This window comes from Pseudophryne corroboree, chromosome 2 (genome assembly GCF_028390025.1).
Source record: "Pseudophryne corroboree isolate aPseCor3 chromosome 2, aPseCor3.hap2, whole genome shotgun sequence".
Classification (NCBI taxonomy): domain Eukaryota; kingdom Metazoa; phylum Chordata; class Amphibia; order Anura; family Myobatrachidae; genus Pseudophryne; species Pseudophryne corroboree.
In genome coordinates, this window is record NC_086445.1 from 904,061,830 (window position 1) to 904,076,990 (window position 15,161).

At 43.1% G+C, this 15,161-nt stretch overlaps 1 protein-coding gene across 4 annotated transcripts in view; it reads left to right on the forward strand.

The window, feature by feature from the left end:
- Positions 1 to 7,005: 7,005 nt before the first annotated feature.
- The window catches only part of CUX1 (cut like homeobox 1), a 622,185-nt gene continuing 614,029 nt past the window's right edge, over positions 7,006 to 15,161 (forward strand). For 2 of the 4 annotated variants that reach the window (XM_063956056.1, XM_063956058.1), the window contains exon 1: positions 7,006 to 7,160. In XM_063956056.1, the coding sequence (XP_063812126.1) occupies positions 7,098 to 7,160 (63 nt within the window). In that variant the 5' untranslated portion in view covers positions 7,006 to 7,097. Of the gene's footprint in view, positions 7,161 to 7,265; positions 8,100 to 15,161 lie in introns of those variants that run through there. The other 2 variants (XM_063956059.1, XM_063956057.1) reach the window with 2 other exon arrangements.

Consider the following 15,161-nt stretch of genomic DNA (forward strand, 5'->3'; position numbering starts at 1 on the left):
AGATGTCTTCTATTCATACATATTTTGTCAGAACCTGACGAAAGATGTATGAATAAAAGATATATAAAATGTTGACTGTGTATATATATATATATATATATGTATATATATATATATATATATACCCCAATAGTGCATGAACCGGCACTCCAATCAGCTGGTCGTTATCTGCTCTGGTGCCTCCAGGGTACTGTGTGGTATAGGCTAGTAGAAGAAATCACTGCGGCACTTAGAGTCTTTCCACATAAAAACGTGTATTAAACATATCACGCCATACCACGCGGTATGTTTAATACACGTTTTTATATGGAAATACTCAGAGTGCTGCAGTGATTTCTACTAGCATATATATATATATATATATATGTATATGTGTGTGTGTGTGTAAAATATATATAATATACTTCCAAAGGTCCGGTTCTCCCTGTAATACATCAATACTGCAGCAGGTGCCCATAGAAAACAAGATAATATCATACAAAGGTACAGCACTCCTGGTGACTCAATAATATAACACGCTGGCATAGTGGTATGGCAACGATTCAGTGCCCTTTAGTGTACAGAATTATAATATATATATATATATATAACTGACTGATCGGACCGGCACTCACCTCTCACGTATTCTTTGCTCCGGTGCCCTCTGCGAGTAATCGATATCCAAATGTCCTAAATATGGATATATATTTTTTTTTTTTTTTGAGTCACCAGAAGTCACCAGAAGTGCTATACCTTTGGATGAGAGAGATATAATATATATATATATATATATATATATATATATATATTTCTCTGACGTCCTAGTGGATGCTGGGAACTCCGTAAGGACCATGGGGAATAGACGGGCTCCGCAGGAGACTGGGCACTCTAAAAGAAAGATTAGGTACTATCTGGTGTGCACTGGCTCCTCCCTCTATGCCCCTCCTCCAGACCTCAGCTAGATATGTGGAAGGTCTTAACCGACAGTGTCAACTCCTTACATAAAAGGTTCGATGACGCAGCAGCCTTGGGACAGCCGGGGTCTCAGCCCGCGCCTGCCCAGGCGACTCAGAAGCCGTCAGGGGCTCATAAACGCCCGCTAGCTCTGATGGTAGACACAGATGTCGACACGGAGTCTGACTCCAGTGTAGATGAGGATGAGACAAATGTACAGTCTACAAAAGCCATTCGATGCATGATTACTGCAATGAAAGATGTATTGCACATTTCTGATATTAACCCGGTTACCACCAAGAGGGGTATTATGTTTGGGGAGAAAAAGCAGCCAGTGACTTTTCCCCCATCTGATGAATTAAATGATTTGTGTGAAGAAGCGTGGAGTTCCCCTGATAAGAAACTAGTGATTTCTAAGAGGTTACTGATGGCGTACCCTTTCCCGCCAACGGATAGGTTACGTTGGGAAACATCCCCTAGGGTGGACAAGGCGCTAACACGCTTATCTAAAAGGGTGGCACTGCCGTCTCAGGATACGGCCGCCCTAAAGGATCCTGCGGATAGAAAGCAGGAAGCTATCCTGAAGTCTGTGTATACACACTCTGGTACTCTACTGAGACCTGCTATTGCTTCAGCCTGGATGTGTAGTGCTGCAGCAGCATGGACTGATACCCTGTCAGACAACATTGATTCCCTCGACAGGGATACTGTTTTGCTAACCATCGAACATATAAAAGACGTTGTCTTATATATGCGGGATGCACAGAGGGACATTTGCCTGCTGGCATCTAGAATGAATGCAATGTCCATTTCTGCCAGGAGAGTATTATGGACTCGGCAGTGGACAGGTGATGCTGATTCTAAAAAAACACATGGAGGTTTTGCCTTATAAGGGTGAGGAATTGTTTGGGGACGGTCTCTCGGACCTCGTATCCACAGCAACTGCTGGGAAGTCGACTTTTTTACCTCAGGTTCCCTCACAGCCTAAGAAAGCACCGTATTATCAAATGCAGTCCTTTCGGCCTCAGAAAAGCAAGCGGGTCTGAGGAGCATCCTTTCTGGCCAGAGGCAAGGGTAGAGGAAAGAAGCTGCACCAGGCAGCTTCCACTAAGTCCACCGCATGACATTGGGGCTCCACAGGCGGAGCCAGGTGCGGTGGGGGCGCGTCTCCGAAACTTCAGCAACCAGTGGGTTTTCGCTCACAAGTGGATCTCTGGGCTGTACAAATTGTATCTCAGGGATACAAGCTGGAGTTCGAAGCGACTCCCCCTCGCCCTTACCTCAAATCAGCCTTGCCAGCTGCTCCCAGGGAAAGGGAGGTAGTACTGGCGGCAATTCACAAGCTGTACCTCCAGCAGGTGATAATCAAGGTCCCTCTCCTTCAACAGGGCAGGGTTTACTATTCCACAATGTTTGTGGTACCGAAACCGGATGGTTCGGTGAGACCCATCCTGAATTTAAAATCCTTGAACACTTATATAAAGAAGTTCAAGTTCAAAATGGAATCGATCAGGGCGGTTATTGCAAGCCTGGAAGAGGGGGATTTTATGGTGTCGCTGGACATCAAGGATGCTTACTTGCATGTCCCCATTTTCCCACCTCACCAGGAGTACCTCAGGTTTGTGGTACAGAACTGTCATTACCAATTCCAGACGTTGGCGTTTGGTCTCTCCACGGCTCCGAGAATATTTACCAAGGTAATGGCCAAAATGATGATACTCCTTCAAAGAAAGGGAGTTATAATTATACCGTACTTGGACGATCTCCTCATAAAGGCGAGGTCCAAAGAGCAGCTGTTGGTCAGCGTAGCACTCTCTCAGGAAGTGTTGCAACAGCACGGCTGGATTCGGAATATCCCAAAGTCGCAGCTGATCCCTACGACGCGTCTGCTTTCCTGGGAATGATTCTGGACACAGATCAGAAGAAGGTGTTTCTCCCGGAGGAGAAGGCCCAGGAATTGTCATCTCTGGTCAGGGACCTCCTGAAACCAAAACAGGTGTCGGTGCATCACTGCACGCGAGTCCTGGGAAAGATGGTGGCTTCTTACGAAGCAATTCCCTTCGGCAGGTTCCATGCAAGGATCTTTCAGTGGGATCTGTTGGACAAATGGTCCGGATCGCATCTTCAGATGCATCGGTTGATCACCCTGTCCCCAAGGGCCAGGGTGTCTCTGCTGTGGTGGCTGCAGAGTACTCATCTTCTCGAAGGATGCAGATTCAGCATACAGGACTGGGTCCTGGTGACCACAGATGCAAGCCTCCGAGGATGGGGGGCAGTCACTCAGGGAAGAAACTTCCAAGGACAGTGGTCAAGTCTGGAGACTTCTCTACACATAAATATATTGGAACTAAGGGCCATCTACAACGCCCTGAGTCAAGCAGAGCCCCTGCTTCAAAACCAATCTGTACTGATTCAGTCAGACAACATCACGGCGGTCACCCATGTAAACCGCCAGGGCGGCACAAGAAGCAGGATGGCAATGGCAGAAGCCACAAGGATTCTTCGATGGGCGGAGAATCACGTGCTAGCACTGTCAGCAGTGTTCATTCCGGGAGTGGACAACTGGGAAGCAGACTTCCTCAGCAGGCACGAACTCCACCCGGGAGAGTGGGGACTTCATCAAGAAGTCTTCACACAGATTGTAAACCGTTGGGAACTGCCACAGGTGGACATGATGGCGTCCCGCCTCAACAAAAAGCTAAAAAATATTGCGCCAGGTCACGGGACCCTCAGGCGATAGCTGTGGACGCACTAGTGACACCGTGGGTGTACCAGTCGGTTTATGTGTTCCCTCCTCTTCCTCTCATACCCAAAGTACTGAGGATAGTAAGAAAGAGAGGAGTAAGAACTATACTCATCGTTCCGGATTGGCCAAGAAGAACTTGGTACCCAGAACTACAAGAAATGATCTCAGAGGACCCATGGCCTCTGCCTCTCAGACAGGACCTGTTACAGCAGGGGCCCTGTCTGTTCCAAGACTTACGCGGCTGCGTTTGACGGCATGGCGGTTGAACGTCGGATCCTAGCGGAAAAGGGCATTCCGGATGAAGTTATTCCTACGCTGATAAAGGCTAGGAAAGATGTGACAGCAAAACATTATCACCGTATATGACAAAAATATGTTGCTTGGTGTGAGGCCAGGAAGGCCCCTACAGAGGAATTCCAGCTGGGTCGATTCCTGCACTTCCTACAGTCAGGAGTGACTATGGGCCTAAAATTAGGATCCATAAAGGTCCAGATTTCGGCCCTATCTATTTTCTTTCAAAAAGAACTGGCTTCACTGCCTGAAGTTCAGGCGTTTGTTAAGGGAGTGCTGCATATTCAGCCCCCTTTTGTGCCTCCAGTGGCACCTTGGGATCTTAACGTTGTGTTGGATTTCCTGAAATCACACTGGTTTGAGCCACTTAAGACCATGGAGCTAAAGTATCTCACGTGGAAGGTGGTCATGCTGTTGGCCTTGGCTTCAGCTAGGCGTGTGTCAGAATTGGCGGCTTTGTCATGTAAAAGCCCGTATCTGATCTTCCATATGGACAGGGCAGAATTGAGGACTCGTCCCCAATTTCTCCCAAAGGTGGTATCAGCGTTTCATTTGAACCAACCTATTGTGGTGCCTGCGGCTACTCGGGACTTGGAGGCTTCCAAGTTGCTGGACGTAGTCAGGGCTTTGAAAATCTATGTAGCCAGGACGGCTGGAGTCAGGAAAACTGACTCGCTGTTTATCCTGCATGCACCCAACAAACTGGGTGCTCCGGCTTCAAAGCAAACTATTGCGCGCTGGATCTGTAACACGATTCAGCAAGCTCATTCTGCGGCAGGGTTACCGCATCCTAAATTGGTAAAAGCCTATTCCACAAGGAAGGTGGGCTCTTCTTGGGCGGCTGCCCGAAGGGTTTCGGCTTTACAGCTTTGCCGAGCTGCTACTTGGTCAGGTTCAAACACATTTGCTAAGTTCTACAAGTTTGATACCCTGGCTGAGGAGGACCTTGCCTTTGCTCATTCGGTGCTGCAGAGTCATCCGCACTCTCCCGCCCGTTTGGGAGCTTTGGTATAATCCCCATGGTCCTTACGGAGTTCCCAGCATCCACTAGGACGTCAGAGTAAATAAGAATTTACTCACCAGTAATTCTATTTCTCGTAGTCTGTAGTGGATGCTGGGCGCCCGTCCCAAGTGCGGACTCTCTGCAATACATGTATATAGTTATTGCTTAACTATAGGGTTATTGTTCTGAGCCATCTGTTACTGAGGCTCAGTTGTTGTTCATACTGTTAACTGGGTATAGTTATCACGAGTTCTACTGTGTGATTGGTGTGGCTGGTATGAGTCTTACCCTGGATTCCAAATCCTTTCCTTGTAATGTCAGCTCTTCCGGGCACAGTTTCCCTAACTGAGGTCTGGAGGAGGGGCATAGAGGGAGGAGCCAGTGCACACCAGATACTAAATCTTTCTTTTAGAGTGCCCAGTCTCCTGCGGAGCCCGTCTATTCCTCATGGTCCTTACGGAGTTCCCAGCATCCACTACGGACTACGAGAAATAGAATTACCGGTGAGTAAATTCTTATTTTTATAGTTCATTTGGAGGTATTTATATTGCTCTGTTTGGTTCCTTTCTATTTATACTGTTTTGGTATATTTTGGGTATTTAACACGTGTTTAACAATAAAAAAAAAAAAAAGCAATAAACCAAGTTATTTTCGGTGTTTGTGTATAAACACTAAGATTGTTGGTGGGATTATCTGTTAGGGGGCACCAACAAAATTTTTGCCTAGGGCATCAAATTGGCTAGGGCCGGCTCTGCACATACATGTAACACCCTGCCCCATACTACACTGCTGCTCTGCAGCGCTGGAGACCCGCACAGGCGGCACACTGCCTGTAATATATCATATGTAATATTACTATGTGATAATACATGTCATGCCCTCATCACCTATACAGAGAGCACAGTAATGTGTATTATTACTCTATGATATACAGTAGGTCATCCGCTTACTATCTATACTGAGCGCATGTATCACTGATATATATAGTACATATAGGTTACTATGTGATATAGACCATGACGTGCTAACACCTACACTGCGAGGCAGCTATGCCACACATAGTATTATTACATAGGTCATGTGACGTGTGCTTATCACTTATAGCAAGAAAACTTCGTTTTAAAATGCATATATGTATATAAAGTACATGTATTACACATGTAGTATTACAGTATAGGTCACCTGCTAATCACCTACACTACACATTGTAACTAGGATAATTATAGGTCATGCACTAATCACCTATACCGGGAATACTGTATATGACGTATTAATTACTACGTGTGACGTAGGTCATGTACTAATCACCTACACCGAAAACTATCCATAACATATGTCACATTAATGTAACATGCGCCTGAGGTCACTAATCCCCTATATAGTGTACATGACCTGTGTATTACTGTGTCCTAATCCCCTATATACTGTACATGACGTGTATGTGATCCCCTGTATACTGTACATGACCTGTACGTGACTGATCCCCTATATACTGTACATGACCTGCATGTGACTGATCCCCTATATACTGTACATGACCTGCATGTGAGACTGATCCCCTATAGGCGCTGTATATGAGGCGGGCGGCGCTATGTGTGTGTGTGTGTGACGGGTACAGGGTGTAGTAACAGCGCGTTAGACATCCGCCGCTGGGAGCCCGTGCAGCAGGCGCATCCCCCGAACACACACACACATATATATATATATATATATATATATATATATATATATATATATATATATATATAGTCCCGTGGTGCCCTATAGGCGGTGTGTGAGGGTCCCCGGGACCGCAGCTACCACACAGCCAGGGAAGGTGCAGGGACAGCGGCTGCAGTCGCCGGTGTATAACGCTATGTGCGGGCTCCGGCGAGCGGCGGCGAGTCCCCGCTGCCATGGAGGACTGGTGCGGCAGTGTCCGGGAAGCCGGCGAGGCTCCGCTCCGTGCCGGCGGCGATGGTGGCAGCAGCAGCAGCAGGGGAGAGGGGGACGGTGGGTGTGGAAGTCCGCTCCGTGTTTTGCTCTAGCTCCCTCCCTCCCTTCCTTTCCCCCTCCTCCGCCGCTTGCTCCTGAACTCCAGCCCCCTCTCTATCAGCCTCTCACTCCGTCTCAATATGTCTCAAGATGGCGGCCAATGCGGGATCGATGTTTCAATATTGGAAGCGCTTTGATTTACAGCAGCTGCAGGTCAGCTCCCTTCTCTTCCTCCCTCTCCCCCGCCACCCTCTCCCGCTCTTCCCCAGCCTCCTGCCCGTCTGCTCCGATCCCCTCTCCGCCGGCCCAGACCGGGGCAAACCCGCCGCCTTCCCGGCCGCGCTCATTGATAACGCTTTATCAGAAATTGATCCTCTTTGTTCAATTCATCGATCAGCCAAGATGGCGCCGGCTGTGTGGCGCCGCTCCTCTCCGTGCCTGCCCGCTGCCTCTCCTCAGCGCCGGGGCACCTCATCCCGGGGAGCAGCCTCGCCGCACTCGCAGCTTTTTACACCTCTCCAAGTTTATTTTTTTTATTGGACTTTTTTTTGCCTCTTTTATTGAACTTGCTCCCTCCGCCGGCTGTTACACGCGCTGAGGCTGGTGGCGCTGTGGTGCCAGGCTGCTCTCCCTGCTAGTGCTGCTGCTGCTCATACACAGACACAGGCTGCTCCCTCATCCCTGCCAGTCCCAACTTCTCTCCCTCTTACCCCGGGAATTGCACCCCTATATCCCAGCTTACCCCCCATCCCCTTCCTTGCATGCTACAGCCCAGGGCTCTGCTACCCTCCTGGGCTACTGCACCTTCCCTGCTGGATCTATAGAGAAACGCTTGTTAAGGACTTTTCTTAGTGTTTTTTTGATGATGTTTTACATGTTACATGCTATCTGGTTACTATCCTGTTTGTTGTGTATTGATAATATATGAAGGGTAATATTGCATTTGTGGGATGACAGCACCATAGGCATTTGTAGAGGGGGAAAACTTTGCAGCCACTGCCTGTAATGCCCCTTTTACCCTCCTAATTCCTGTGCATTGCATGTGGTGGTGGTAGTTGTTGGGGGTTTAATTTTTTTTATTTTTTTACCCTCCCTTTGGTAAGCTGTCCTGCATCTATTTTGCCCCCCATGGGTTTCCCTTTCCAGTTAAAGGTAAACTACAAAAATATATATGCTTGCACAATGCCATTAAAGAACTTGCAGCATTTAGGTTTTTTTTTTTTGTGTCTCATTGATTACATTGCTTTTATAATTTTTGTTTTATTTTTAAGTCCACAAAGTTTGCATGCTTTTAAAAAAAAAAAATATATATATTTTTTTTAATGCAAAATATAATTAAACTGATGTATGTTGTAATGTTGTTTTTTTTTTTTTTTTTTTTTTTTTTTTTTTAAATTTTCAATCTTGATGAAAGTGCAATTTCTGCTTTCCCCCCTCCCTCCATTAGTATGTTTGGATGTGTCTGTAGTTTGTCTGGTCCTGGAAGCTGGTATCTTACAGTTTTAGGTTGTGTGTGTGTTGTTTTTTTTTTTTTTTTTTTGTGTGTGTGTGATCGATCTAGTTTATTTACTGACCTTTAACTTTTATTTATTTGTCTTTTTTTATTTTTGTCTATAATGGTGTTTTGGTTGTCCAACATGGAAATTGTAACAAGGTTTTATGTCCTGTATACGATTAAAAGACACATTTATCTTGTTACAAGATGCTTTACGTTAATTTTTACATTCTCCTGGTGTGCTTAGGGTTTTGTTTTGGAGTACTTGGCCCATATGGCAGTATGGAGGTTAAAATGGAGGTCGTATGTGTAATACGATGGGATGACCCAGTTTAGAGAGCTGATAAAACACTGAGGCATCCCTTAATGTAACCAAATACCTAACTCAGTCGGCCAGGGATTTTAACTCTTACAGAATCATAGTGCTGCCATTATTTAATATTGTTCTTGAGATAGTAGGTTCTTATAAACCTTCATTGTTGTCTTTCCTGGATATGTTGAATTGTCTTCCCTGCCATCGTAAAATAAAAAAATAATAATTTCTGAGAGCTTCGTAATCTATCACATGACAATATATTTTGCATAAGATTAATTAAGGCACAGGAATATATAATATATATTTTTTCTTTGAGACGAGTGCACTTTGCATATATTTGCATGTAATTATAAAGCTTTAAAAGTGCTTATCTGTAATACTTTTGTGTTTCTATAACCCTATGGATGCTGTCCTAGGGATATTAAAGAAAATTGGCGTGTTTATGTAAATATGTTTGTGTATTTAATTTAAAAATAATTCTTCCAAGCTTGTCCTGTATGAGTGGCTTTCTTAATGTGAATAGTGCAGTGTCTGAGTAGCCATATAAAAGGCTCAGTCTCAAGTAGCGATCGTAGCTTATGGAGTCATGGTTGAGATCAATAGACATTCTCATGAACTTACAGGGGGCAGTAAAAATATTCTTGATTAGCTGTATAGATTTTCGTGCATCTAAAGCCTCTTGTATTTAACAAAAACAAATCGGTAAAAATATTTAGAAACCGTTTCGGCTTGTTTTGTGTATGTGTATAAATATTTTGTTAAGAGAAAACATTGCTAATCAGAAACGCACAACTTTTTGCCGTGTATTTTAGTCATGTGTTTGGTTTTTGTTTGCATAATTTTTTGGGGTATTGAAAATACGTGGTCAGAAGTTTAAATACATTTTGCTTGGTTTGACTATAGTGCTAATTTAAGACAAAGTAATTCTGTAGGGAACACACACAATAATGTGACACATAGTTTTGGCCTGGTTCATTTTTCCTTATAACAAAGAGTGCGAGACAAATTCTGCATTCTTTTAAGTTACAAATTATTTCTACTATTTCGTAAATGTGGATGATATATTAAGACATTTGGAATTAAAATTACAGATATTGGAAAGCTCAAAAAGTAATAAAAATACCTCCCAAAAGTGTACTTTTCTGGGTACAGAAATGAAGTCTGAGGGTTAAATGAATAATTGTTGATACAGCGTGCGTTCCGCTTACAATACATTTTTTTTTTTTTTTTTTTGGGTAAGTGATAGACTGTTATTTTAAGGGCACCTCAAAAATGTGTTTTGTGCACAGAACGAAGATCATTGTTTTCCCTTTTGTTATAATGAAACTCATTAATCATCGTCTGAACATACAAGGTGAAAGGTCTCTCAATTCATATGATCACATCGGTCTACACGGAGAGGGGTGGGTGGGTGTAGAAATCAAACACCTCTGAGACGGTCTAAAAAGTTCAGAACACTTTGACATCGATTCATTACAGTCCAGCAAATGTAACCCAAATTACACAGCGCTGAATATTCAGATAGTCCCTCAAGAACAAAGATTTGCTTTGTTTTCCTACTGTTAGGGGTATAGTGATCGCAGTGGGCTTAGCGCTGGTAATTTCCTATCTGTAAATTTCGTTCGAATGGTTGGAAAGCAGAAAAGCTTTGTAGAATTTGTTCAGTTCAGACTATATAATAGGTCCTTGATATACCCGGAGGAATACTACAAAATCCGATCCAGGTGCTGCTTTTTCAGATTGTAGCTTATTAAATTAGTGTAAATGTGTTTCCACACACTAGTTGTGGATAGGTCTATGTGATTGTGTATGTATAATATGCATTTGGCCCATGAAGTTTTGCTGGTAGAATTCGGCCTTTGGTTTTTCCTAGTCCTAATTAAACCAATGCCACGCAGCAGAATGAGCTGACCATCATATTTAGCTCCTATTAGTACACTACAAATTCCACTAAACGTGACTTTGCAAGGACAGTTGAGACAGGCATTCTGCGGCATTGGAAGATCGTATCGCTGAAACTTCACTTCTCTGTCGGACATCATGCAGAATTTGGCCATAAGTCTGCCTGCGTGTGTGCATATATAATAGAGCACTGCAATGTTTAATTGAGAAGTTACATGCCAAACACCATGCAACCGGAAAATGCGACAAAACCGCGAAGCAGGAGAAGGGTGCCTCACTAGCGCTTACAATCCAATGGTTATCATCTGTGAGATGTAGATTTGTGATGCATGCATTGCATTGATTTCCCTAATATACTTGTTTCCAAATGAAATCTTATTAATGATTTATTCACAACTAGGTGCACACAGCCTGTGTTGCAATGGGCTCCTCTAGACAGCCATGTTACCTCATCCTGTCCTTCTTGGGCCCCGGTTAGTATGATATGTACACAGAAAACCCTCTTTACTTCGCCGTGAGATTACACACCTTGGTGTTAGTTCATCTGAAGTCATCAAATCCATTAATAGCCTAGCCTCATTGTAATCGTAGGAGTACTGTAATTGCACCCACTACTTAGAACATGCTGCAAGGCAATTGGATGCTATCCTTTTGATCTTCAGTGTGCTGAGCGTGATCACTTTTTATTTTATTCTACATAAGCAACATCTCCCAAATTTGTTCTAAAAGTTAAGCCCCTTTCTAGTGGGCCTATGTCAGAAGTTGCAGCTGGATACTGTTTACCTGGCTTGCCAAACATGCATATCAGTGTCATTCCTTCCCTGAAGCACTTTCTAGTGTGTGTGTCTCTCAGACAGAGAGAGATGTGGTGGGTGGGCGCTGTATTGCTGAAAGGCTCTGTTGTCAGTTTGTGAATGGAGAGAGAACAGAGAGAGGCTTTAATAGTATACGTGCATGCATATACACTTGTAAGGTACATTACATAGGACAGGCAATTCTTCCTTTTGTATTTGCTATAGTTGAGTAAAAACTAGACTAACTATAACTTATCACAAATGTTGTAATACTGTAGCAGTCTGTTACTAAATGCAGTTCCCTGAGAACTAAAAAGGTTATGCAATGGTTCCTTGAACATTATTATCACAAAGTTTGCACATTGAAAGAGATAACTAGAGTATCCAGAAGCTCTGAGCTAATTAGAAACAAATATTTACATGTGCAAACATTATATAAGTGTTATTTGGGTCTTTGTTTGAGTTCTTTATCTAAATTCTGGTTTAATTGCCTCAATCAGCATATTACATCTAAACTGGGCAGAATTGCGAATCGAGCTGTAAAAGCAACCCAGTTTTATATTTAAAGTGCACTGACTGCCAAAGTGCTTTTTGGTTTAGGTTGGTATTGTGTAAGCAAATGAGAGGAAATGGTGAGAGAAATTAAATCCATGTCATTTCCAAATATATGCCTGCTGATTATTAAGTGATGAAGCTATAAAGCTCCTATTTATTTCAAATAAACACCACCCACCAAAAGCTTTTATTTTCATTAAATAGTTTTATTGAAGAATAACCTAGTGTATAATAAACCTTTAATCCTGAGCCAATGCGCCATCATTGTACATGTTCTAGATGCACCAAAAGTCCCTTTAGTTCTGGAAATGGATTAGTGCTTCACCTCCCATGCTTCTGGTGCAACATAAACCATATTATTAGCTTCAATATGCTAATGACTGTTTCAGCTTTAAGTTTCTAATTTTCTCAAGATGTATGTGTGTGTAATTTCTTTTTATATTTTTTTTTAAAGAAAGTGAATCAATAATTTTATGATGTATACAGAATATCATCTTAATTCCCATTTTCTATAAATGGCCTGGCACTCTACAATGAATTATTATAATATCCAATGTAGTCTAAAAGAACGCATGGCCTCAGATGACCTCTTCTTACTGGTAACATTGGTTACTCACTAAAGTGAGAGAAGTGCAAGTGACCCCATATGGGGTATGGGGTCATAAGTCCCATCAACATATATGGTTTTAATTAACTACAGTTAAAAAAAAAAAAAAAAAAAAATGCATGTTTTGGGTTCAAATTGGTTTAGAATTGAGAAGTAACGCGATTTCATGGGTATACGTAATAACATTAGTCTTAATATGTATTTTAAAGATGAAAATATATGGGTCCAGATTTATCACGCCTAGGAGAGTGATAAATTGAATGGTGATTAAGTAGCAATCAACCAGCTCCTAACGCTCATGTTACGGGCTGTGTATGAAAAGTGACAAGAGCTTATTGGTTGGTACTTTATCACTGCTTGATAAATCTGGACCATGCTTTGCATATTTACAGGGAGTAATCCTTACTTGGATGTACTCTTAAATACATAATTTGTTTGTTTTTTTTTTTTTTTTTTTTTACCCTGATTTGCAATAATATTTAGCACTTAATTATAATTTGGAGTATTCTTCCAGTAGCAGACTGTCCAGTTTTTTTTTTCCTTTCAAAAGTAAAGAGGCGATGTAAAGTCCATATTGTATTTGTGTGCCCTTAGGCGCCAGTCTTTTTTGCTTGATAAGAATTCTAATAGCAAAAAGTACACACATTGTTTTGCCTAATTTTGGACCTTCATTTTTTGGATAATGGCTTCAGTTTTATGCACCATAAATTTCCTCACATGGGTTTTTTTTTTATTTAAGTAAAAATCCAAGCAAAAACAAAAACCGCTTTGTAAAGTTAGATCTTTTAGGTGCACACTAGAATACTTATACCCCTTTCACACCGCACAAATAACCTGGTATATTGCCGGGTGGATGTGCAGTGTGAAAGGGGTAAATCCTGAATTCCCATGTTGCCTGACCTAGTATTTCAACCCAGGAATAAAACAGGATTATTTCCGGGTCATTTGCGGTGTGAACGGGTAACTTGGGTCGATGCAATCCGGGACCTGTTCACAGTATGGAGGAGGTGATGTGGAGATGATCTCCTCTCCAAGCGCCTCCTCCACACCCGCCCTTGATGACGCCACCTCCGCTCCCACCCCTGATAGCAACCCAACCCGGCATATTGCCGGGTCGCGTTGCCAGTCTGAAAGGGGTATCATGCTGGTCGCATCTGGGAAGGGCCCGTGCTAGCAATGTGAAAGCGATATTAATGACACATGGGGGAGTTCTCTTTTTAATCGCGCCCGATCTCCCGTCTAAAGTGACGAGGTCGCGGGGCGATATTCAATTGTCCCCCGGTATCGTGCTGATTGCGCCTGTATCAGTCGGTTTTAGCTGCACAAAGCGGCAAAACCCAACTAAATGAATGTGTGTGATGCGAACTGTCACTTCTCACACTTTTTCAGCTCGCTACCCACGGGGCTGAAATGAAGGTCTCACGCCCGCTGGCAGAAGCATTTGAATAGCTGCCAGCGGGCATGCGCAGGGAACCGTGATAACATTTGAATTTTGTCCAAGATATTACAAAAGAAGAAACTTCTGCTTGAATGTGAGTTTAACTTTCTCATGTATTTTCATTATTGTTGAGGTGTTAATGTAATTTCTAGGTGCATATAATTTTTTCTGTTTTAATGTTGCTGTGAAAATCAAAATTTCCACTAAAACATAGCAACACTTCAGCCTATATTATACAGTATGCGTCTGACGACTAAAATTAATATTTTCTAATATTCTCTGTGTTAATGTCAACTTTTCCCAAACTCTATTAGTATAGGACAAATGATGCATCTGAGGGCATTCAGTGCCGTAACGGGGCATTACTGCGCCGGCCACTCCACCTGAGCTCATGGTGTGGGGGAGGGGTGACCAGCCACCGGTAAGAGCAGGATGCTCCAGGGGTTGTACCAGCTGCAGGGACACTCTGGGCGGCACTGCAACAGCGGTACTGGCTGCCAGGTACCCTGCTAGCCAGACACAGAGGGGCAGGAACAATTTCACCCAAAGAACCCTATGCTCTGCATGGCAGAACTGCTCGCACACCCCTAGTTACGGTCCTGAGGGCATGCAAATGCAAGAGAGATTACTGAATGCCAACTGAACTTTGCTCAATAGTAAACTTAAAGTTTTCAGTTTTGGGCGGTGGACATCTTTGCACTAAATTGTATCTTATGTTACCCTGAAAGAAAATTATGTTGGAGTGGAGGAAAGCAAAAGCACCAATCTTACATGGTGTGCAGATACCAAGAGCAGGGTCATGTGCTGCGCTCTGACAGCAGAATCGCTGGTGTAATGGGGATTTGTCGTTTTTTTTGTGTGTCAGATTGCAGTTATTTCATAGTCTAAAAAGTCACCGTGCTACCGATCTAAAAACATTCATGTCCATATAAAAACAAGCTATGCTGTGAACCTGATATATTCATGTATAATTCTCTCGAATTGTGCATAGTAATATACTTAGTGTTAGGGGTTACCATTTCTTGAACCCCCACATTTGAAAAGACCCCACCACTAAGCTGCAAGGTGGAGGGTTTTTGCCAGCAAGACAGTCTAATACAAATAGTT